The sequence below is a fragment of the Trichosurus vulpecula genome, chromosome 4 (genome assembly GCF_011100635.1).
Source record: "Trichosurus vulpecula isolate mTriVul1 chromosome 4, mTriVul1.pri, whole genome shotgun sequence".
In the NCBI taxonomy this organism is placed as follows: domain Eukaryota; kingdom Metazoa; phylum Chordata; class Mammalia; order Diprotodontia; family Phalangeridae; genus Trichosurus; species Trichosurus vulpecula.
This window is the reverse complement of record NC_050576.1, coordinates 74,759,771-74,785,071: the sequence shown is the minus strand read 5'-3', so window position 1 is coordinate 74,785,071 and position 25,301 is coordinate 74,759,771. Positions and strand designations below refer to the sequence as shown.

Below are 25,301 nucleotides of genomic sequence, written 5' to 3'. Positions count from 1 at the left end.
AATTAAAAAGTACTAAGGTCCCTTTTGTGCTCCTGAATTAAGGCAATAATCTTCATTACATGTTCTAAAGGAATTTTAGTAAGACTTATTCAAGTGTGACTACATCTCTGAGTTAAGAGTAAAAGTCTTAATCCAAGCTTTCTTAAACACGTACTGTATTTTCATGCTTATGTGACACAAAGTGATATGTGGTAGCCACACCAGTAAACATGGATAGTTAACTCTTGATTACTCAGGAACTAATAAGTATTTTGCTTTTTTGGTTTTTTTACCAAATGGTAGAAAATGTAACTCAAATCTGTAAATATTTTACTCTTTGTTAGTAGCTTCTAACTTGGTTAAAGAAGGTGAATATGAATATTTAAAATGATGCTTAGGAGATTTATCCATGCTGCCTTGGTACGTTAATTAGGAGAGATAAGTTAATTTTACCTAGATAATTTGTTCTTCCCATTGTACAAGGAAGAAATGTTCCAAATTCAAATTTCACATTCCCAGGAACCTAAGTGTTTTTACAGGTCTAGTGATAAAATTTAAGGAAAAAAAAAACTAAGATTTTAACAGATGACCATAATATAATGATACTTTGTAATAATGGAAGTCTACCACAGAGAGAACCACCCCCCTTCCTATGCTTCATTTTACTCAGGATATAGCTTCTTCACAAAATATAATGTGAATATAGCTTGTCTATATGTTCCATGATAACTTTCAAAAGGGTTGGTTGTGTTTTTACGAAAACTGGTACACAAATAAATACATCTGAAGTGGGGATGGGATGTCTCATCTCAAAGGAGTAGCTGCAAAAAATATCTTCTATAATGTAGATTTCTTCAAAAAAATCTGCTATACAGGTTAAAGACTACATACACATAGCACTAAGTGGTTACCCTGAAAAAACGGCTATGAAACTATTAGCTTATTTTATGGTCTAGACTTTAGATTTTAATAGTATAAGGAGAGTTCAATGAGGAAACTTCCTTTACCAATGCAAACTAGCACTTGCTTTGCAACATAGTCTTAGAAAATTGCTTGGACCCTGGGGCATACTGGTTAAGTGATTTGCCCAGAGTCACCATTTACACTAAGGTGTCAAAACTGGGACTGGAACCCAGGTCTTCCTAACTCCAAGGCTAGCTCTCTCTCTACTATGTCATGTTGCCCCCTGCTGCCAGTTTATAACAGCAAGACACTGAATGTAAACCTGAAAGGCTAATTTTCCATTTAAATGTCATTTTATATGGTCAAAGCTCTAAGTCATATCTAAGTGTGAAATTCCCTTTGATTAAAATAGGCTATGAAAAGAGGGTCCAAGAAACAAAGACTGCAAATTCATTCAATATTGCAGGAAAAAACTTAGCTTTCCTCCTGATGAGAAAAAAAGCACCCTAAATCTATTTACACAGTTTAAATTTAAGCACTGTTTCAATTAATTTTGAATCAGTAAATAGAACAGAATAGGACCTCAAGATTAGTCCTGTTCTATCAGTAGTTTTATTTCCAAAGAGCTCAGGCCCAGCACAAGTGTACTTGGGTTTCAGAGTAACAGAGACAGCTTTTCTTTTTAAAGTTTTAAATCAAAGAAGCCAAGAGATATTGTAAAAGTATTAAGATTTTCAGAAGTTTATCTGTAAGAACAACAAAAATAATAACATCTCATCTATCATCATTAATTAGCTGTACTAAAACAAGATTTGGGGGATGCAATGAATCAATTAGTTTCACAGGAAAAAAAAAAGTACAAATGGGTAACCAGCAAATGATGTTAGAATTGTACTGAATTCTGTGACCTGATAGTGAATTATGAATTAATAACTTCATTTCAAATTAATATTGGTCAGTTGGCATTATATGTTAAGATACATATACACAGATTGACTTCTAGCTTGAAGTAATAATTCTACTATAATGCTACTGGGCTTAACCAAAAGATATCCCAACAATCTCGACTAATAGTCATGAAACTAGATAACCTCATGTGCTCAAACTAAAGATTTTAATTACAAAAACAAATTACTTTTCATCCATGCGGCTGCGCATTTTCTTGAGTTTCTGCATGATGCTGCTAGTCTCACTGCTAGAAATGGAGACAGGGGAAGGACTTCGAGTCTCTAAGTCAGTTGGAGCTGGACTAGATGCCTTACTTTGCTTTGTCTCATCCTCACTACGAGGCTCCTGCAAACCAAAGAAAAGGGTAAGATATTATAAAAATCTTATTGCAAATAAACTGAAATATTCTTGAACTTCCAAGATGATGTTTTAGAAAATGTTATTAGTAAAACTATGTTCATAGTTAAAGTTCCAAAGTAATCTATTAATACCCATGATAGTCCCATTTGATATATTACTAATTTGAGGAAAAAAAATATTACTACCAGTGCTGTATATACTGTCTTTCCTACATATAGCTATTTATCCTTAAAACATTCCTGTTGGGAAGAGGAGATAGAAATGTTTTATTTTCACAAATAAGAAAATCAAGGCATTCAGGCTTTGCGACTTCAAATAAAAGTTAATGTACTAGGAAGGCTAGGTCTTCTGACTCCTAGAATACCACCTTATTTTATTGCTTAATAATGATTATTCTGTCATTGTTGTTATTGTTCAGTTGTGTCCAACTTTGCATGACCCCATGGACCCCGGCATGCCAGGCCCTTCCATCCTCCACTATGTCCTCAAGTCTGTCCAAGCTCATGCTCATTGTTTGCATGACACTATCCATCTCAGACTGTGCCATCCCCTTCTTTGCAGTCAATCTTTCCCAACATCAAAGTCTTTCCCAATGAGTCCTGTCTTCTCATCATATGGTCAAAGTAGTTAAGCTTCAGCTTCAGTATCTGTCTTTCCAATGAATAGTCTGAATTGAAATATTAATGGATTTGACCTCCTTGCTGTCCAAGTAACTCTCAGAAGTCTTCTTCAGCACCACAAGTTGAAAACATCAACTCTACAGTGCCTAGCTTTTCTTATAGTCCAACTGTCACAGCCCTATATTACTACTGGAAAAACCAAAGTTTTGACTATACAGACCTTTGTCAGCGAGGTCGTCTCTGTTTCTAGTATGCTGTCTAGATTTGTCATAGCTTTCCTTCCAAGGTACAAGTGTCTTTCAATTTCATGGCTGCAATCACCATCTTCACTGATCTTTGAACCCAAGAATATACAATCTGACACTTTCCATTTCTTCTCCCTCTATTTGCCAGAAAATGATGCGACCTGCTATTTTCTTAGTTTTTTTTTGGTTGTTTGCTTTTTGTTAAGCTTCGAACCAGCTTTTGCACTATCCTCTCTTACCTTCGTCAGAGACTTCTTAATAGCCCTTTACTTTCTGCCACCAGAGTAGATTCATCTGCATATCAGATAACTGATATTTCTCCTAGCAACCTTAATTCTGGCTTTTGATTCATCCAGCCTGGCATTTTGCATGATGTATTTTGTATATAAGTTAAATAAACAAGGAGACAATATATAGCTTTGTCCTACTCCTTTCCCAATCTTAAACTAATCAGCTGTTTCATGTTTGGTTCTAACTGTTGTTTCTTGACCTATATACAGATTTCCTCAGGAGACAAGTAAGATGATCTAGTATTCCCATCTCTTTGAAGACTTGCCACATTTTGCTGTGGTCTACACAAAGGCTTTAGTGTAGTCAGTGAAGCGGAAGTAGATGTTTTCCTGGAACTCTCTTGCTTTCTCCATAATCCAAAGAATGCCGGCAATTTGGTCTCTAGCTCTTTTGCCTTTTAAAAAACAAGCCTGTACTTCTGGAAATTCTTGGTTCACATACTGCTGAAGCCTAGCTTGCAAAATCTGAAGCATAACCTTCCTGGGATGTGAAACGAGTGAAGTTGTTTGGCAATTTGAACATTCTTTGGCATTACCCTTCTTTAGTATTGGGATGTAAACTGATCTTTTCCAAACCAGAGGCCACTGTTGAATTTTTCCAAATTTGCTGGCATATGAATGCAGCACTTTAAAAGCATCATCTTTTAGGATTTTAAATAGCTCAGCTGGAATTCCATCCCTTCCACTAGCCTCATTGTTAGCAAAGCTTCTCTTTTTTGTTGTTGTTTTGTTTTTTGCAAGGTAGAAGGCAGGGCAATTGGAGTTAAGTGAACTGCCCAAGGTCACACAGCTAGTAGGTATGTCAAGTGTCTGAGGCCGGATTTGAACTCAGGTCCTCCTGACTCAAGGGCCAGCCCTCTACTCACTGCACCACGTAGCTGCCCCTAGCAATGCTTCTTCTGGTCCTCCTGACTTCATTCTCCAGAATGTATGGCTCTAGATCAATAACCACACCATTATGATTATTGATGTTAAGTTCTTTCTTGTATAGTTTTTCTGTATATTCTTGCTACCTCTTCTTAATCTCTTCTATTTCTGTTAAGTCCCTACCATTTTTGTCTTTCATCATGCCCATTTCTGCATGAAAAGTTCCCTTGATATCTTGAAGAGATCTCGTCTTTTCCCATTCTATTGTTTTCTTCTATTTCTTTGCATTACTCATTTAAGAAAACCTTCTTGTCTCTCCTTGCTGTTCTCTGGAACTCTGCATGCAGTTGGGTACATCTTTCCCTTTCTCCTTTCCCTTTTACTTTGCTCTTTCCTCAACTACTTGTAAACCCTTATCAGACAGCCATTTTGCTTTCTTGTTCTTCTTTGGGATATTTTTTGTTACTGCCTTATGTACAATATTGCGAACTTCTGTCCATAATTCTTCAGGCATTCTATCAGATCTAATTCTTTAAATCTGCTTATCGTTTCCACTTCACATTCATAAGGGATGTTATTTAGGTCTTACCTATGTAGTCTGATGATTTTCTCTACTTTCTTCCTCTTAAGTCTAAATTTTGCAATAAGAAGCTCATGATTGGAGCCACAGTCAGCTCCACGTCTTGTATTAACTGACTGTATAGAGCGCCTCTACCTTCAATTGCAAATTATGTAATAAATCTGTTTTCTATACTGGCCATCTGGTAATATCCATGAGTAGAGTCCCCATTTAGGTTGTTGAAAAAGATGCTTTGCTATGACCAGAGAGCTATCTTGACAAAACTCTTTTATATTCTGCCCTGCTTCATTTTCTACTCCAAGGCCAAACATGACTGTTACTCCAATTAACTTTTGATTTCCTAGTTTAACATTCCAATCTCCTATGATGAATGTCGCATCTTTTTTGGGGGTAATATTTCTAAATGTTGCAGGTCATCACAGAATTGAACAACTTTGACTTTTCTGGCACCAGTAGTTGGAGCATAGACTTGTATTACTGCGATGCTGAATCATATGCCTTGGATTCAAACAGATATCATTTTCATTTTTGAGATTATACCTCAGGACTGCTTTTCTCACCCTTTTATTGACTGAGGGTTACTCCATTTCTTCTAAGAGAGTCTTGCCCACATAGTATATATAATAAATTAAATTCACCTATTCCCATCCTTTTAAGTTCATTGACCCTCCCCAAGAGATGTCGCTGTTCAAACTTTCCATCTCGTTTGACCAGATCCAGCTTACTTTGGTTCATAGATCTTACCCCTTCCAGGTTCCTATGCAATATTGATGTTGACAGCATGGAACTTTCCCTTTGTTACCAAGCACATCCAAAGCTAAGCTTCCTTTTGGCTTTGACCCAGCTGCTTCATTCTTTCTGGAGCTACTTGTAGTTGTCTCCAGTAACATTTTGGGCACATTTTGAACTGAGGGGCTCATCTTCCAATGTCATATCTATTATCATTTTAATACTGTCCATGGGGTTTTCTTGGCAAAAATACTTCACCATTTCCTTCTCCAGTATTAAGAATTTTCCACTATGACCTGTCCATCCTTGGTAACCCTGCACAGCATAGCACATAGTTTTACTGAACTGCACAAGCCCCTCCACCAATTCAACAAACATTTAGCTGGATTTGGATTCTAACTGTGCTTTCATTTGTATATGGAGTTTCCATTGTGGAAACTGCCTCTACATGGACTAGAAATGCAACTTAGAATTTTAAGAAAGTAGCCTGAGGTTGACTGAGAGGCTGACTTGTCCCAAATCACAGTTTGAACTCAGGTCTTGCTGGCTCTGAGACCAGCTCTCAGTCTACTACTTTGCTTGCTTTCCTAAACGTTTATTGTCTATTACAGGCAAGGTACTGTGCTAGGCTGCCCTGAGTAAACATACTCTACTGACAGAAGGTAATTTCAGAAAGGAGGGAACACTAACCATATGGGATCAAATAAGGTTTTATGGATGATTCCTTGAAGAAGATTAACTCTGAGAGGTAAGAATAAGGAAGTGTAGTTCACTGGAAAGATGAATACAGCTTGTGAAAGGACAGAGGCAGGGCAGGGGACATGAAAGTTAAGGAAAAGCTAACAGTCCACTTTGACTGGAACACAGAGTACCAGAAGGTGAGTAATAAGGAATAAGGCTAGAAAGGTGGCACAGAGCCAGTCAGACTGAGGGTCTGAAATGCCCAACACAGGAATTTCTATCTTATTCTAGAGGCAACAGGGAACCACTGAAGGTTTTTAAACAGGTTAGTGATGTGGTCTTACTTTTTCATTAGGAAGATGATTTTGGCAGCTTGGTAGAAAACAAGTTAGAGAGGATAGAGATTAGAAGCATGGAGAACAAAGTCAGACGTTGTTACAATTATCTAGATTGTAGAGAACTGATCATGTGAATGGGGAATGGATGTGAGAGATGCTGTTGAGGTAAACTAGATAAGATCTAGTAACTGACAAGGAGTAAAGGAGAAAAAAGGGTGTCAGAGAAGAAGGTTGAGCCTTCAAAAGAAATAGCTTAGTTTAGAAGAGGGACAGATTTGCGGGGAAGAAAATGAGCTTCATTTTGGATATGTTAAATGGGAGATGCCAGTGTCATTCCCAGATGGATGTACCAAGTATACAAATGCAACCTATATTCACGTTTAGGTGTGGGAGTCACTGAAGTGGCTGGGACTGCCGAGGGAGAGAGCATAGAATGGTAAATTTTTTCTCCTTTATATGCTAACAAAAAATTAGACAGCTTATATGGAAGCCATATCAAAAGCACCAACATTCTTCGCATTATGTCTCTTGTGATATGGCAAGTGAAACCCAGCAGTTTAGGTAACCTACAGGATCTCTGTCCCAAAGCAGTTTTTGAATAAAGAAATGATAACAAGGTTACTAAGACGATATCTTTGTACCCCCTCCTTCAAAACCAAAATTTGTCATGAAAAACATGAAACTATTCAAAAAGAGAGGAGACATACACATATTGGTTTCTTTCCTGTTTCTGTTTTACTGTAACATTAGAATGAAAATAACTTGCACATCAGAGATATGAACTGGACCTGCGATTTCATTGGCATAGAGAATTTCAAAATGAGAAAGCTCCCTCTACCAATTCAAGATGACTCCTTCTCTACAACTTAAGAGTATTCTGGTTTCCCAGAGCACTGAGAGTTAAGTGACTTGACCAGGGTCAAACATCAAGTTCAACTTTTAAGAAGCTTGAAACTGCACTAAAACTTTTGGGACATGCTGTGTATTTGTCAAAAGTGGGACCTGAACCTAGGTCTTCCTGGCCAGCTCTCTACCCACTCAATCAATCAATAAACATTTATTAAGTATCTACTATGTGACATGCACTGTGCTAAGTACTATCCACCATGCTAGCACAGCTGCCTCTGTTTCACATTAGAACAGAAGCTAGCAAATTCATTTGATGCCTTTGGATAATTGAGATGGAAGCAAACAACATCTTTAAGAGAAAACAAACTGACTTAAATCTTTTCAATTTACCAATTTATTCTCCCCTGCAGACTTCAACTTCTCCTGAAGCTTAATTGTGGTTTGGCGGATTCTTTCTATTTCCTCTTGCTGCTTAAGAATCAGTTGTCTTTCCTTCCGAGCTGCCTTGTTGGCTTCCTGAAGACGCTTAATTTCTGCCTAGGAGTGAGAAAAGTTAGGAATACAAAGGAGATGTAAGGATTCCAGACAATACAAAGGGAAAAGGTCATCATGTAGGATAGGGAAAAATATTTTTAAAAATACCTTAAAAATAACTATGAATCTTTCTTGTTAAGTTTTAATGTGAAATTACTAAGAACCTCCAAATGAAACTACCATTGTAAAAACAGTTTATAGAACTTGTCCAACTTTCCTATAACTTATTTTTTGCTTCTCTGCCTTTTTGTTATAAGCATCAACCCTGTGCATGTATTAGTTCTTGAAAAAAATAAAAACACCCACACATTCAGTAATAGTATTGTTTATAAATAAGAAAACTAGTTTCTGGTTTATTTTTTGGCAAAAGCAATCCATAAGCAGTGAGGTAAGTGAAAAGCACCCTGCTCTGCCACTTCAGTAAAAGTGACCATTTACCAAATCTTTCTGAATCTCAACTTCCTCAGCTGTAAAGGAAGAATGTAATCCTAGAAATATTGATCTTACAAGGTTACTGTAACAGTCAAAAGAGCTGATGTATGTAAAGTGTTTTTTAAGTGCTATATAAAATCAGTTATTATTATTATTATTATCATCATCATCATCATCACCATCACTAGAATTCAGATAGAAACAGTCATGGTACAAGTCACTACCCTACTATCATTCTTTTGCATTTAATTTTCTATGAACTACCACACAGATGGATAAAACGACCTTTTGTAGTGGAATAAAAGTGCTACTTTTATCATCACTGGTATCCTCTACATCATGAGGTTATAAAGAAAATGGTTTGTCAACTATAAAAATTTATATAAATATGAGTCACTCTTATTACTGCAATTTTGTAGATAACCTTTCCTATTCAAAGAAAACAAAAACTAAATTTCTCCCTTCCCATGATCCACAAATGTTGAAGACTGAAATGAAGTTATTAGAATATATATATACATGCAGCACACCCACACAGCAAACCTGAAGGTTTCTAAATAAAAGGGCAATCTAGAATTATGAAATTTGATTCATATTTTAATTCAACAAATATTTACGACATACTTGTTACATCCAAAGCAACGTGCTAGACAGTGGGGAAACAAAGACGAAAAAATAAGAGTCTCTGCCCTCCAGGGGCCCATAACTTAGTGGGGAGATGAAATGCATTAAGATGAGCACAATACAGGGGAGTATTATAGGTAGTATGAGAAGAAAGAAGTCTAGAGGCCTAAGAAACTGATATAGGTTGTCAGTACTGTATATACCTTATAAGCGAATTTACTCAGCTCTAGAAAGGCAGAGAGATTGTCAGTATATTCAACAATTCAGCAATGGCACAGATACGATCCAATTTTAGCAAAAATCTGTTACCAAAAAAACAATGAAGTAATTTACATTTACTTAGCACTCTGGGGTCTAACAGTGAACTTCTCTATATTTTTCTTCTTTTCATTTATATAGCATTTTAAGGTTTACAAGGTGCTTCAGAAACATCTCATTTGGTCCTATGGAAGATTAAGTGCTATAGATATTATTATTCATATATTACATATGAAGAAACTTGCCAATGGTCACACAGCATCTGAAGTAGGATTCAAACTCGAGTCTTCCTGATTCTAAGTCCAATGCATTTTACATTATTCCATTCTCCTATTATAAAAGCACAAACTAGGCTAGGTATAAAGAAAATCTGATAGTATTACCAAAAATTATAGAAAAAAATGAAATCTATTTACTAGTTTAACCTAAGTAAGTTTCCTCTAGAAATGCCTTTTTTTCTTCTTACCTTCTCCTGCTGCAATTTCAACAGCAAGCCACGCTGTCTCTTCCGGAGAGGGGGCATTTTATCATCTTCTCCTTTGTCTCGTAGATGTCTGCATATATATATATATATATGTATATGTAAACATAAATTGAGTAAGACAGAATATCTTTATTAAATTTTAATGTCAAAGGTTTCTTTCCATTAGTAAGCCTATAGTCAAGCATACTTCTGGATCCAAGATTTCACCAGTGTTAGTAATATCCTTCAATGATGCAGATTACAACTCCACATGAATGGTTTCATGACTCCCTGTGACCAAAAAAGTATTAGCACATGGTAGACAGTTTTCTCTTCATGAGACTCTCCCAGTTTATCAAGTTTAGTCCTTAGGCAGCAGATATATAGAATCCATCAACTCTAAATCTGAAGTTTTTCCCCCTTGGTAGATCTATCAGATCTTGAGCTACATTACCTTTCTTAGGCTCCCAGAACTCTGGGTCACCTTCTAGTCACAATGAAACATCAGAGAAAGATTTCAATAAAGGATAATCTAGTATAACATTTTCAAATTAGAGCAAGACAGCTATATGTACCCATATATTAAAAACAAAAAACCTTACGTAAGAGGTAAAATTGGCATCTTATGCAGTTTAGGTAAAGTAACATGATCATTAACTGTTGGAGTTGGAAAAAACTTTCAAAGTAATCTAGTCCTCTGTGATGAACCTGACAGATGAGTAATTGAGTATCATGTCTTAAGATCAAAGAACTCAATCTCATAAAGTAGCTCATTTCGATTTTTGAATAGCTAATCATTAGAAAGTTCTTCTTTTATGACTAAACTAAAAAGTTGCTGTCCTTTATTTCTGACCTACTGTTTCTAGTTTTAGCCTGTGAAGCCTGATAGAATAAATCTAATACCATTTACACAGACAGTACTTCAAATATTTGACAGGTATTAGTCATCATCTTCCTCACTCCCACTCCTCACATGTTCCCTTCCTCAGCTCCTTATTCCTCCTATAATGTCATGTTTGAGCACCCTTGCTATCCTGGTCATCTCCCTCTAAAGCCCAGTTTGTCAATGTACTTAATATATCAGGTTCAGAACTAAATAGAACACTACACACATGGTAAGACCAGTGAAGAGTATATTTTCTTCACTTATTCTAGACACTACAGTTCTCTATAAACATAGTCTAATTCTATATTAGTTTTCTGTCCCCATAGCCATTTCACACCTATTACTGGCTTTAGTTGATGATTTGGATCAGTCAAACAAAAGTCCTAATTTTTTTTTTCTTATGAGTGGAAATTTACATTTTTGAACCAAGCAAGTTGATTTATATTTATACCCATGAAATTTAACCCTGTGATTTAGCCCATTATTCCAGTTGGGTGAGATTTTTTGGATGTCAATTCTGGCATCTTATGTATATGTCTTCAACCAAGTCACTAATAAAGGTGTTGACTAGGGCAAGGCCAAAACTGAGACCTGTAATAACCAAATATAGCTGTTATTAATCAACAATCTTCAGATACGTTGATTAATTAGCTATCAATTCACTTAAATTCATTAACTTCCAACTCACATTTCTCCAACTCATCCACAAGGATATTCTGAGACAGACTGTCAAATGTCTTACTGAAATCCATATAAATCATGCTTATAATCAGGAGTGAGTGTGGAAGCCAGCTTGAACCACTGTTAAAATTTTCAGTGACAGCATATTTTTTTTATTTATGTATATATGTAAATGGATATGTATGTGTATGTATACATAAAGAGGCAGATGTTACAAATCAAGGATTGGTTTGTTTTTGTTGATTGTCTAGATTTAAGAAAGGAATGATGAAAATTTTAGTAATTCAGACTAAACAAAGTGTGTCAGGTGTACATTTTTTTTTCAGAGACCAGTTGCTAAACACTGATTAGAAAATCCCTGCCTATATTTCTGTGGTCTATTAATCTGGAAACCATAAAGAAGAGGAAATAAAGTTGGTTTCATGTAACTTTTTCTTAGTGAATCCATGTTAATTCTACATAATTACCACTTTTATAGTGCTTATGCACTACATGATTGCCACTTTCCTTTTTAAACAGCTCATAAACTGTTTAACAATCTGTTTTAGACATTTGCCGGAGAGTGTCATTAAGCTCATTTCTGCAGACATCTAAAATTTCCAGGAGCTGTCTTTTTGAAAAAATAACATTTGCCAAACTCTAATCTTTTGGTACCTCTCCTATTTGCCAAGATTTCTCAAAGAATATTTAAAGGAGTTAAAAGATCATACCTGAAAATTCTTTCAATACCATGGAATGTGATTTATATGGACCAGAAAACAATCTTACTTTAAGGCAATCAGTTATTCTTACTATCTCATCTATGTTGATCTTAATTCCACTTATCCATGTTTGCTATACCTGTTTCAATATAAAATTCATATTCATTGACAGAAAGATGAAAAATAATTAAGTATTAAATAGTACTGTTTTCTGTCATCTTCCATTCCACCACCTCTCAGAGGTAATAGGCCCATCCCTTCCTTTCTTATTTTATGCTCTTGACATAGCCCCAAAAGCCTTAGTTATTTATTATCCTTAGCACTTTTTAAAAGTCTGAGGCCATACAGGGCTCTGGACTTCATGACATTATTCTTACAGATTTATTATTGATTCATGGATATGGGCCCCTCCTTCCACCTTTTGTTCACCTATTTAAATTAAATTAAATTAATTAAATATGAATTCATTGGAGAGCTCCCTGTGTATTCACAAAGATTTCTTTAGACAACTTTCCCTTTTCTTTCTCTCCAAAATTATCTAGATTTCATGACTTCCAATGCAACAGACTGTAGGTACCTCATTGGAGTGGTGTCTTCTCCAGTTAGCAGTCATGTTTCCTTAATCATGCAATGGTACAAATATGAAAGGCCATTTTTATTACAAGTTGCAAAGCTAGCATTCTTTAAGAAGAATTAGTTTTCAGAATGTCCTTACTTTTTCTGGTGTTCCAGCCAGGCTAGCTCTGCTTTAGCTTTCTCCTTCAGGGCCTTCTCACGGAGTCGTAATAATGAAGACTGGTGAGCTGCCCTCATTTCCTCTTCTTTCATGTACTGACGCACCATTTCCATGGTGAATTTAGAGAAACTATCTTGCCCTCCGGAGAATGGCATACTCAGTTCCTGAAATGAGGAGTTTATTCCAATTTATCACCTTCTAAAACCCAACAAAAATTTGTTGTTAGATCCAAGTTAATTATAAAAGTAAATAGGTATTTTATAAGGAATAAATTAAGTACTTATCCAGAGTTGCCAACCATATAAGAAAATGCTCTGGAAAAAAGAATGTCAATGCAATGAAAAGCCTGCCAGTAGTCTATGCAAATTCACAAAAAATACAGTAATACACTTAATTCAACTAAAGAAGATGTACTTGGCAATACAGGTCACTGGTCTTCAAAAATAAAGGTTAAAAGCAGATGAAATTCAAATGTGATTCCAAGGCCACTTATACCTTCTATCTCATCTCCTCCCTAAGGCCCAGATCTAATTATATCACTCACTTGTTTAAAAAGCATTTGCCACAAGGATAAAATAAAACTTTCTTGCTAAGAATTTAACATGCAGACAGACACACAAAACTAACAATCATATATGAGACCAAAAGCTACTACCTAATAAATAAGTGGTCAAAGACACAAACCGTTCTTAAAAGAAGAACTATAAAATATTAGCAACCATAAGAAAGAAAGCTTCAAATCACTAATATTAAGAGAAATTCAAATCACAACAACCCTCAGTTTTCAGTGCAATTGGAAAAAATGACAAAAGATATTCATAGTCAATATTCAAAGAACTGTGAGAAGAGGGGGCACACTAGTGCATTGTTGGTGGAATCAGCACAGCCATTTTGGAAAGCAATTTGGAAATATGCAAATAAAAAAAAAAACTAAGATATCCATACCCTTTAATGTAGAGATTCCATCAGTAGACCAAGGAAGGCACTGATAAAAAAAAATTGCCATATACACCAAAGTATTTATAATAACACTTTTAGGGGAAGCAAATAATTGGAAGCCACATAGATACCCAATAGCTAAATAAACTGTGGTACATGAGTATAATGGAATATTATTGTGCTCTAGGAAACTATGACTTGAATAGAAAGAAACATGGAAAGACTTAAATTAACTGATGCAGAGTGAAGTAAGCAGAGCCAAACAACATACATGACGACTACAACAATGTAAACAAAAAGAACCACAAAATCAAAATAAACCAAAGTCCATGTTGCAAAATTACAAAATCCCTCTTTAGACTGTTAGCTGCTAGAGGGCAAGGGCAGTCTTTTATCTCTTTCTGTATCCCTAGAACTTAACACAGAGTCTGGCACATAATAAGTACTTGATAAATGTTTACTGACTAACAAGAACAAGTATGGTTCCAAAGAAATATTGAGAAGATATTCCCACCCCACTCCTTTGCAAAGGTAGAAATCCGCAGGTGTGGAGCACTGTAAATATTTTAAGACTTTTTTCAATTTTTAACCATTTTTCTGATCTTCTTTTCTTTTTCTTTAAAAATATTACTCATCAGTCAGTCAATATAAACATTTATTAAATGCCTACCATGTTCCAGGAAACTGTGCTAAGCTCTGGAGATACAAAAAGAGGCAAAAAATAGTCCTTGTCCTCAAGGAGTTCACAATCTACTGATCTGTTATACGGGGTGGCTCTCTGAGACGGGGGAACAATACTGAGAGAAATTCTAGTTACATAAAAAAAATGTCAATAAAAAACTTTTTAAAAAAGAATTTAAAGCCCCCCACTATCTGGTTCTACTGTATTTCAACCTTATTCATACTGCTTCCTTTTTTATGCATTCTATGTGCCAGCCCAATGGGACTACTAGCTTTTCCCCAAAGTAGGCACCCCCTCTCGTGCCTCCGTGAATTTACAAAAGTTGGTAATCACAACCTTGGATTGCACCATCTCCTTATTTCTATCACTTAGAATTCTCTTTCTTCAAGGCTCATCTCAGATTGCAGTCCCTTCACAAAAACTTCTCTTTGTCTCTTATTATTAGTGTTCTCTCCCTCCTGAAATTACTTTATATTTACTTATTAGTAGATATGTTATATATCTATCCATCCTCCCTCTTCTCCCCAAAAGTAGAATGTATCTTCCTGTAGAGAATCTTTGGCATCTTGCCAGGGTCCAGTATAGTATTTTGCAAAGAGTATAAACACTTAGTAAATGTTTGCTGCATATAATTCAATAACTGTAACCTGTTGATGGAAAATTTTACTATCTCCCAAACCCTACATCTAAGTATATGCCAAACTCCCCTCTATTCTGCGAAGATTAGGAAGCTGGAGTTGGTGGCAATGGATTTTCAGTAACATTTTCACTAACTAATTTTCACTAACATCTTTAGGCTCAAACATGACTAATATGGCTTTTATTATGCAAGGCATTAATCACTTTGATCTCTGGTTGTATAGCTCCCTCTAGTCAAAGCCTAGTGTTAATGATACCAATGACATGGATTTCACCCCATGTGTGACACTGAACATGAATATACACAAATTCAGAGCCATCTTGAAAGTAAACAGAAACCACTGATCACAAAAGGGACAGGGTGAGAGAATGATTATAGATGGAAATTAATTTTTTTCCACAAAGGAGGATAAAAATGTAAAACCCATCTCTTTTATATGACATTCAAATAAGGCTATATTTTAACATCACATCTCTTTGAAAGGTGTATATTTATTTACATATGTTTATAATAAAAATTAATTGTACAAAATTATCATCTTAAAATATTAATGGGGCAAGGGGGAAAACTGTTTTCTTTTAAAGTTAAAAGAAATTTTTGCTACATAAAAAAATAAAGTATCACAACAAGTTCAAGGGAACCAAGCAGAATGAAACAATTAACAATGACAAAGACAGGAAGCTGAGATTCAGCTTTCTGTAGCTGAGAAGGCTATCAAAGACAGTCACTATCACTTCTAGTCCTCCTCCCCTCCTTTCATCCCTCTCACCCTCCAAGAAATCTTCTGTTATTCTATTACTAAGGTACTGAGATGCAAAACCTGGAAACCCCAATATTCCATAGGATCCAATACTCCTGGTCTCTTCTCCCCACTTGTTTTTCTGTTATGATATTAAACTCCAGGGAAGCAGCACCAGCTTCATCTAGCTACAAAAAGAAAGCAGAGTTGTTCTAGGACAAAGTACAAACTCTTTGCAGTAGAGAACTATGAGGATTCCTCTATCATCCATTACTACATCTCTCATGTAGTGCTCCTCTGTACTCACATAGCTACCACCTTAGTTTAGGCCCGTATCACTTCTAGACTAGATCACTTCAACAGCCTTCTAGATGGTCTCCCTATCTCAAGTCTCTCTTCACTACTGTCCATCCTGCATACTGCTATCAAAGGAATTTTCCTTAAGTGATCTGACTACATGACTCCTACTTCGGTGGCTTCCTATTGCCTTGTAAGTAAGGTGGATTTTACTGGTGTAAAGTGGATTTTTGTTATTCTTTCTTAGAGTTTAGTTTCCCAGGATCCACAGGCATAACAATCTCTTGTTCCTAGGTATTAGCTATGAGTTCTCATGATTATGAGTTCTCATTGCTTACTGCTGGCAATATGCCTTCTTTGTCTGTTGCCCTATAAAGCAGGAAGGCATTGGTTAGTGAGTGGGGAACCCTCAGGGTTGAATGCACAAACTGGAATGCTGTGTGTGCATTGATCTGCCCCCATTAAGGCTTGGGGGAAATCTGTGTTTGCCTCAACCAGCCCCCACTGAGGCTTGAGGGGATTTAAGGGAGTGAACAAGTTATGCCTGTCTCAATTTGAGCCCATTGAGATGCAGAGGTAGTTGCCCCCCCCCCCTCCTTTTTGCCAGCCCCTGCAAGAAGGGTGATTAGAGAATGCTGTAGGAGCTGATGTTCCCATTATCAGCAATCCTCTTAGGAGAAGACTAGACTAGAATAAAGTAAGATTTTTAACTCCTCTGAAGCTGTCTTCCTGTCTGACCATATAAAGAGTGAACCTGTTCTAGTAGCCCTCTTGTGTGCTAGTATTACCTGTCTTACATGCCTCTAGAATAAAACACAAATGCCTTTCCTTAGTTTTTAAGACTACACAACTGGTTTTTTAGAGCGGAGAATGAGGGGATAGGTAAAAGAGGGGTATGGAAGGATGTTTAGATTTATGGGAATGGGAGGACAAAGGAGGGATTCTTGGAGGGTGATAGGCAAGTAATAGGAGGGCAAGGTAGTGGGTAGAAGTAAAGTAGAGGAGTCAGGAGGGATAGGAAACAAGAGATACGCACAAACAAAAAAACAAAGATCAGGAGTACAGTATGTTTGGGGAAGCATATATATATATAGAGAGAGAGAGAGATAGATATATAGATATACACAGAGAGAGAGAGAGAGAGAGAGAGAGAGAGCGTGCTATAGAGAAACATATCTAAACTTTATTGCAGCCTTCTTGGGGGTGGGTGGAGGGGAAAAAAGAATAAAGTAAAAAGGTACACATCAGAGAACAAAAAAAAACTCACAAGGAAGCAAAGAAAAGATGGACAATTCTCAACACATGTATTATTTATCATACAGGCTTTCTTGAAATGAAAATTTATTGTTATATATTTTGAATCCTCTCTTACGTTCTGCTACGCACACAACATGCTTTTGTTTCCTTTCTTATTTTGTATTTAAGTTTCAATATTTAAATTTATAATATATTTTCTCTATTCTCTATTTGTGTTCTGGCCCTTGACTCTAAAATAAAATTTAAAAAAAAGAAAACTGGAAGATGGTGGCTAGAAAACAGGGACTTGCTTAAGCTCTCCCACAACTCCCTCCAAACACCTGTAAAAAATGGCTCTGAACAAATTCCAGAGCTACAGAACCCACGAAATAACAGAGGGAAGCAGGTCTCTAGCCCAGGACAGCCTGGATGGCCGCTGAGAAGGGTCTATCATACCGTACTGGGAGCACAGCACAGCCCAGCGTGGGACGCGCCAGGACAGACCAGGGCAGAGGAAATCAGGTGAACAGGCCTAAGGGCCATGAAAAACTGAGCTGTAGCAGTTACTAGACTTCTCAACCCACAAATGTCAAAGACCACAGAGCAGGTCAGTGGGAAAACTGCTGGATCTGGGTGAGAAAAGTGCGCAGTCTGGCCCCAGCCCTGGGGGACAGAGGAGGTGGTGCAGCAGCAGCAGCAAGAAGGTCCCACAGCTGCTTCCAGAGCTCCCATATCAGCTCCTTCTGGAGTCCCTGGCCTACAAGGTGGGAGGAATCAAGCAGCAAATCAGAGCAGGAGGGCAGGGAGTGCTTTGCTGGTACAGAGACACAATTCTCTTGCTTTGCCCTGCTTGGATCTGGGTCGTGGTCCTGGTTGGCAGTTCTTGGGGGAGGAGGCATGCTAGTGTGGCAGAGCTTGCATTGACTGTGGAGAGGGAGTCCTCCTGGTAGCTACACAGCAGAAAGGAGTGCTTACACTCACAGACCAGAGCACAGGCCAGGAGAGGAGTATCATACCACCTCAGGATAGAAGTAGCTCTGAAAACAGCAGCACAGCCCCTGAAGCTTGGGACAGGGCACTCTCCACTCTGAAAGCAGTCATACCCTGACAAAAATCTCAAGGGTCAAGTAGTTGGCTGGGAACATGAGCAGGCAGCGTAAAAGGAGTCAGACTCAAGACTACAGAATCTTTTTTTGCTGACAAGTAAGATCAAAATATACAGCCAGAAGTCAACAAAGTCAAAGAGCCTACATCAAAAGTCTCCAAGAAAAATATGAATTGGTCTCAGGCCTTGGAAGAGCTTAAAAAGGATTTGGAAAATCAAGTAAGAGAAGTAGAGGAAAAATTGGGAAGAGAAATGAGAGTGACACAAGAAAATCATGAAAAACAAGTCAACAACTTGCTAAAAGAGACCCAAAAAAAATACTGAGGAAAATAACACTTTAAAAAATAGACTAACTCAAATGGCAAAAGAGCTCCAAAAAGCAAATGCCTTGAAAGGCAGAATTAGCCAAATGGAAAAGGAGGTCCAAAAGACCACTGAAGAAAATACCACCTTAAAAATTAGATTGGAGCAAGTGGAAGCTAGTGACTTTATGAGAAATCAAGATATTATAAAACAGAACCAAAGGAATGAAAAAATGGAAGACAATGTCAAATATCTCACTGGAAAAACCACTGACCTGGAAAACAGATCCAGGGGAGGTAATTTAAAAATTATTGGACTCCCTGAAAGCCATGATCAAAAAAAGAGCCTAGATATCATCTTTCAAGAAATTATCAAGGAGAACTGCCCTGATATTCTAGAACCAGAGGGTAAAATAGAAATTGAAAGAATCCACTGATTACCTCTTGAAAAAGATCCCAAAAAGAAAACTCCTAGGAATACTGTCACCAAATTCCACAGCTCCCAGATCAAAGAGAAAATACTGCAAGTAGCCAGAAAGAAATAATTTGAGTACTGTGGAAACACAATCAGAATAACACAAGATCTAGCAGTTTCTACATTAAGGGATCAAAGGGCTTGGGATACAATATTCTGGAGACCAATGGAGCTAGGGTTAAAACCAAGAATCACCTACCCAGCAAAACTGAGTATCATGCTCCAAGGCAAAATATGGACTTTCAATAAAATAGGGGACTTTCAAGTTTCCTCAGTGAAAAGACCAGAGCTGAATAGAAAATTTGACTTTCAAACATAAGAATCAAGAGAAGCATGAAAAGGTAAACAAGAAAGAGAAATCATAAAGGACTTACTAAAGTGCAACTGTTTTGTTTACATTCCTACATGGAAAGATGATGTGTATAATTCATGAGACCTCAGTATTAGGGTGGCTGAAAGGAATATATATACATACATACATACATACATACGGCACAGGGTGTGTTGAATATGAAGAGATGATATCTAAAAAAATCAAATCAAATTAAGGGATGAGAGAGGAATATATTGAGAGAGGGAGAAAGTGAGAGATAGAATGGGGTAAATTATCTCACATAAAAGTGGCAAGGAAAAGCAGTTCTGTTGGAAGGGAAGAGGAGGCAGGTGAGGGGGAATGAGTGAATTTTGCTCTCATCAGATATGACTTGAGGAGGGAATATAACATACACACTCAATTGGATATCTCACCCTACAGGAAAGAAGGAGGAAGGGGATAAAAACGGGGGTACAATAGAAGGGAGGGCCGATAGGGGAAGGAGATAATCAAAAGCAAAAACTTTTGAAAAGAAACAGGGTCAAGGGAAAAAATTAAATAAAGGGGGACTGGATAGGAGGGGGTGAAATATAGTTAGTCTTTCACAATATGAGAAATGAGAGTGACGCAAGAAAATCATGAAAAACAAGTCAACAACTTGCTAACAGAGACCAAAAAAAATACTGAAGAAAATAACACCTTAAAAAATAGACTAACTCAAATGGCAAAAGAGCTCCAAAAAGCCAAAAAGGAGAAAAATGCCTTAAGAGGCAGAGTTATCCAAATGGAAAAGGAGGTCAAAAAGACCACTGAAGAAAATACTACCTTAAAAAAGAGAATGGAGCAAATAGAAGTTAGTGACTTTATGAGAAGTCAAGAAACTATAAAACAGAACCAAAAGAATGAAAAAATGAAAGACAATGTCAAATATCTCACTGGAAAAACCACTGACCTGGAGAATACATCCAGGAGAGATAATTTAAAAATTATTGGATTACCTGAAAGCCATGATCAAAAAAAGAGCCTAGACATCATCTTTCAAGAAATTATCAACAAAAACTGCCCTGATATTCTAGAACCAGAGGGTAAAATAGAAATTGAAAGAATCTACAGATCGCCTCCTCAAATAGATCACAAAAAGAAAACTCCTAGGAATATTGTTGCCAAATTCCAAAGTTCCCAATTTGAATACTGTGGAAACACAATCAGGATAACACAAGATCTAGCAGCTTCTACGTTAATGGATTGAAGGGCTTGGAATATGATATTCCAGAGGTCAAGGGAGCTAGGATTAAAACCAAGAATCACCTACCCAGCAAAACTGAGTATAATGCTTCAGGGCAAAATATGGACTTTCAATAAAATAGAAGACTTTCAAGCTTTCTCCATGAAAAGACCAGAGCTGAATAGAAAATTTGACTTTCAAATATAAGAATCAAGAGAAGCATAAAAAGGTAAACAGGAAAGAGAAATCACAAGGGACTTACTAAAGTTGAACTGTTTTGTTTACATTCCTACATGGAAAGATGATATCTGTAACTCATGAGACCTTTCTCACTATACATACATACACACACACATAGAGAGAGAGAGAGAGGGCAGGCACAGGGTAAGTTGAATATGAAGGGATGATATCTAAAGAAAAATAAAATTAAGGAGTGAGAGAGGAATATGTTGGGAGGAGAAAGGGAGAGATAGAATGGGGTAAATTATCTCACACAAAAGTGGCAAGAAAAAGCAGTTCTATTGGAAGGGAAAAGGGGGCAGGTGAAAGGGAATGAGTGAATCTTGCTCTCATCGGATCTGACTTAAGGAGGGAATAACATACACACTGAATTGGGTACCGTACCCTAGAGGAAAATAGGGGGAAAGGGGATAAGACAGGGGGGATGATAGAAGGGAAGGCAGATTGGGGAAGGAGGTAATCAAAAACAAACACTTCTGAAAAGGGACAGGGTCAAGGGAGAAAATTGAATAAAGGGGGACAGGATAAGATGGAGAGACATAGTTAGTCTTTCACAACATGACTGTTATGGAAGTGTTTTGCATAAGGATACATGTGTGGCCTATGCTGAATTGCTTGCCTTCTCAAGGATGATGGATGGGGAGGGAAGAAGGGAGAGAATTTGGAACTCAAAGTTCTAAAAACAAATGCTCAAAAAAAAAGTTGTTTTTACATGCAACTGGGAAATAAGATATACAGGCAATGGGTTATAGAAATCTATCTTGCCCTACAAGAAAGTAAGGGGAAAGTGGACAAGGCGGGGAGGAGTGGAGTGACACAGAAGAAAGGGCAGACTGGAGGAAGGGGCAATCAGAATATATGCCATCTTGGGGTGGGGGGAGGGTAGAAATGGGGAGAAAATTTGTAATTCAAAATCTCGTTGCAATCAATGTTGAAAACTAAAAATATTAAATAATAAAATAAAATTTTTTTAAAAAAGAATGCAAAACCTGGCCCCAACCTCTCTTTCCAGCTCTTTCCAGGATACTATTCCCCTCTCTGGCACTTTATGGGTACAGCCAAACTGGTCTTCCCTCTGTTTCTCACTAACACTCACTGACATTCTACCAAGGCATACAGCATGTACAAAATTAAGTAGTGCCAATAAGTAAGGAGGATAAGGAAGAGGTTTGTGCTGACACGGCACCTGAGACTGTACACTGAAAGGAGGTTTTCTGACTATGATGTGATTAAACAGTGCAGTGAGCAAGTGCAATGGGGTGGGAGAAGAGGGGCTTGCATCTTATTACAGACTTTCCTTCCCATTCAAACTGATTGATCATTAAGGAAAAGAATAGTTATTTGTGGGGATAGTTTAGAGCTTAAAGGTAAGAGGGCTAGGCCAGAAGATTCAATTAAGTTTGTAATGTTCCACCTCTCTTGTTCCACAACATATGAACAGATAATATAGAGTACTAAACTCAAAAGCATGGCAGAGCTGTAGAATGATTCCTAATCACCACGGATGCGAGGCTTCCTTTTCCCTAGGTTATCAGCAAGTCCTCAACTCCTGTTCTGCTTCATCAAAATTACTCTGCATATGTTTTCTACTTACTTATCTATTACGTATGTGTGTTTCCTTGTTTTCATTTTTGTGTTTCTATCTTTAGTGCCTTTTACAGGGCCAGGAACATAGCAGGCATTCGATAAACTGAACTTTAAACTTTAAACTGAACTGAGAACATGGTACCATACCAAATAGCAATTAATTCTCCTAACCCAAAGTTTCCATGTTTTGTTTACAAACATTTCATCCCACAGGTGAACCCTGTTTTAAACAAGTCTGATTTAGGCAGTTTCCTACTAACAAATGCCACCTAAATTTAAATGCCTGCTGCTTGTCTTGATTTGTCACCTGAGTCTCCTCTAGACACTACAAGGGGAATTCCCTAGCTGCTAGAACCCTTCTTTCTTCTTCCTTTGGTACAAGTCCCAGGACGAAGTCAGAGATTAGATTCTCTGGCAGGTCTTGGGTTCAACATTATTTTCAGAAATACAATTCAGCTACATTGGGGATTAAATAGGCTTTTGTAAGATATAGCATAGAAATCTAAATCTTACTTAAAAAAATTTTTTTTCTAAGGGAAAATACATGCCAAGTTCCAGACTTTTAGAACATAATCTATTAATAAACTGGGGACTACTTGTATATACTAATGTGGATTTGTACACAAGTAAATTATGTGGCAATTATTCACTTTGAATTGTCTTATGGGATTCTTTTAAATGTGATCTCCCTTTCCTGAATTTTATGCTATAATTCAATTAATAAAATTTTAACTTGGATAAAACTGTTGTATTTGGCACATAGTAGGTACTTAATAAATGTCTGGTGAATGATTAATACATACTATATAAAGGTTTATTTATCTTGAACAGGCACCATGAACATTATTAGCCCTACTTAAATAACAATATAGGACGCAGAGCACATCAAGAAGTAAGGTCCTAGTATACACACTCCTTAGATCAATACTCTTCTCAGAATCATTTCTGACCAAATACTTCAAAAGGCTCGCAAATACCAGTCACCTTTTGTGATGGCCAAAATTTAATTCTGGAATATAATTTAAATTTCTTAAGTGTAGATGCTAGCAATCACATGAATGTGAATTTGAGTTTAGAGAAGTGGCAACCGAAACAGAAGAAATTTTTTCTTCAGTATTTTTTTGGGTCTCCTTTAGCAAGTCATTGACTTGTTTTTCATGGTTATCTCGCATCACTCTCATTTCTCTTCCCAATTTTTCCTCTACTTCTCTAACTTGCTTTTCCAAATCCTTTTTGAGCTCTTCCATGGCCTGAGACCAGTTCATGTTTTTCTTGGAGGCTTTTGATGTAGGCCCTTTGACTTTGTTGACTTCTTCTGGCTGTATGTTTTGGTCTTCTTTGTCACCAAAGAAAGATTCCAAAGTCTTTGTCTGAATGTGAGTCCATTTTTGCTGCCTGGCCATGTTCCCAGCCAACTACTTGACCCTTGAGTTTTTCGTTGGGGTATGACTGCTTGTAGAGTAGAGAGTACTTTGTCCCAAGCTTGAGGGGCTGCGCTGTTGTTTTCAGAGCTATTTCTACACAGCAAGCTCTGCCACACCAGTGCTCCTCCTCCCCCAAGAACTGCCAACCCAGACCAGACTCAGATCTGAGCTGGCTCTGCACTCCTGCTCTGATCTGCCACTTAATTCCTCCCACCAGGTGGGCCTGGGGCCAGAAGCAACTGCAGCTGTAGTTTTGTAGCTGTGCCACCTCCACTGCCCCTGGGGTGGTGGCCAAACCACAAACCCCTTTCACTCTGTCCCCCACAGCTTTTCCCACTAACCTTCTCTGTTGTCTTTGGTGTTTGTGGGTTGAGAAGTCTGGCAACCGCCACAGCTCACTGATTCAGGGCGCTAAGGCCTGTTCCGCCTGACTCCCCGTCTGGTTGGTCCGGGTGTAGCCCATGTTGGGCTCTGTCCTGCTCCACTCCCAGCTCTATGCGCAATAGACCTTAGCCAGTGACCATTCAGGCTGTCCTGGGCTGGAGTCCTGCTTCCCTCTGCTATTGCGTGGGTTCTGCATTTCTAGAGTTTGTTCAGAGCCATTTTTTATCTGTGTTTGGAGGGTCCTGGGGGGACCCCAGGCACGTCCCTGCTTTCCAGCCACCATCTTGGCTCCACCCCAGAAATTTTTTAAACTGCTATATCTAGCCTTTGAAACACTTTTGTCAGTTTTGTTTTGTTTTTTTACCATTATGAACCAGTTATGTCCATTAAATTAATACTTTTTTCTTCTATACAGTATTTAAATCAACTTAGGCACTCATAAATATTCCTACATACGTAACTCTCCTTTGAACCTATCAAGGTGGACAATTCATCTCAAATTCACATACGTAATTAATATTGCACCTTTGGGAATGGCCAACTACAACACTTAACCAAGAAGTACACACACAGATAAAAAGCAATTTACCTTGACAGAAGACAGAGCAGTCTTTTCTGGGGAAGCCTCCTCATCAGAATCATCACGATGACCCCTTTTCTTTTCCATGTTAAATCGACGATGACTCTCTGAAGGTAGTAAAGACCTAAAAGACTTTTCTTCTATTTCATCTTCTGTCATGGACTCATCAAATTTGAGGGAATACTCAGTTGCAATAGAAGTTGAGTCTAAAAGAAGGCAAAGAAAAATCAGATTTTTACCACTGTATCACACACAGTTCTCAGTAGGTCTTTAACTTGTATTTGAGGCCTTGAAGCACATTCAGCATTTTTATAGATTATTAGTTATTAACAAAAGGTACAACAGGATGAAAAAAATGAATTCACAAACAAAAATCCTTAGGACAAATTGTTATGTGACTGAAACTTCAGTTACTACAAAGCAAGGTAT

At 37.4% G+C, this 25,301-nt stretch overlaps 1 protein-coding gene across 1 annotated transcript in view; it reads right to left on the bottom strand.

Annotated features, from left to right (window-relative positions):
* Positions 1–25,301, bottom strand: part of CEP350 (centrosomal protein 350) — a 179,924-nt gene that overhangs the window by 52,825 nt on the left and 101,798 nt on the right. The window contains exons 23-27 of the mRNA XM_036756981.1: positions 24,882–25,078; positions 12,684–12,868; positions 9,704–9,791; positions 7,780–7,926; positions 2,018–2,175 (exon numbers count right to left, since the gene is read on the bottom strand). Of these exons, the coding sequence (XP_036612876.1) occupies positions 2,018–2,175; positions 7,780–7,926; positions 9,704–9,791; positions 12,684–12,868; positions 24,882–25,078 (775 nt within the window). The remainder of the gene's footprint in view (positions 1–2,017; positions 2,176–7,779; positions 7,927–9,703; positions 9,792–12,683; positions 12,869–24,881; positions 25,079–25,301) is intronic.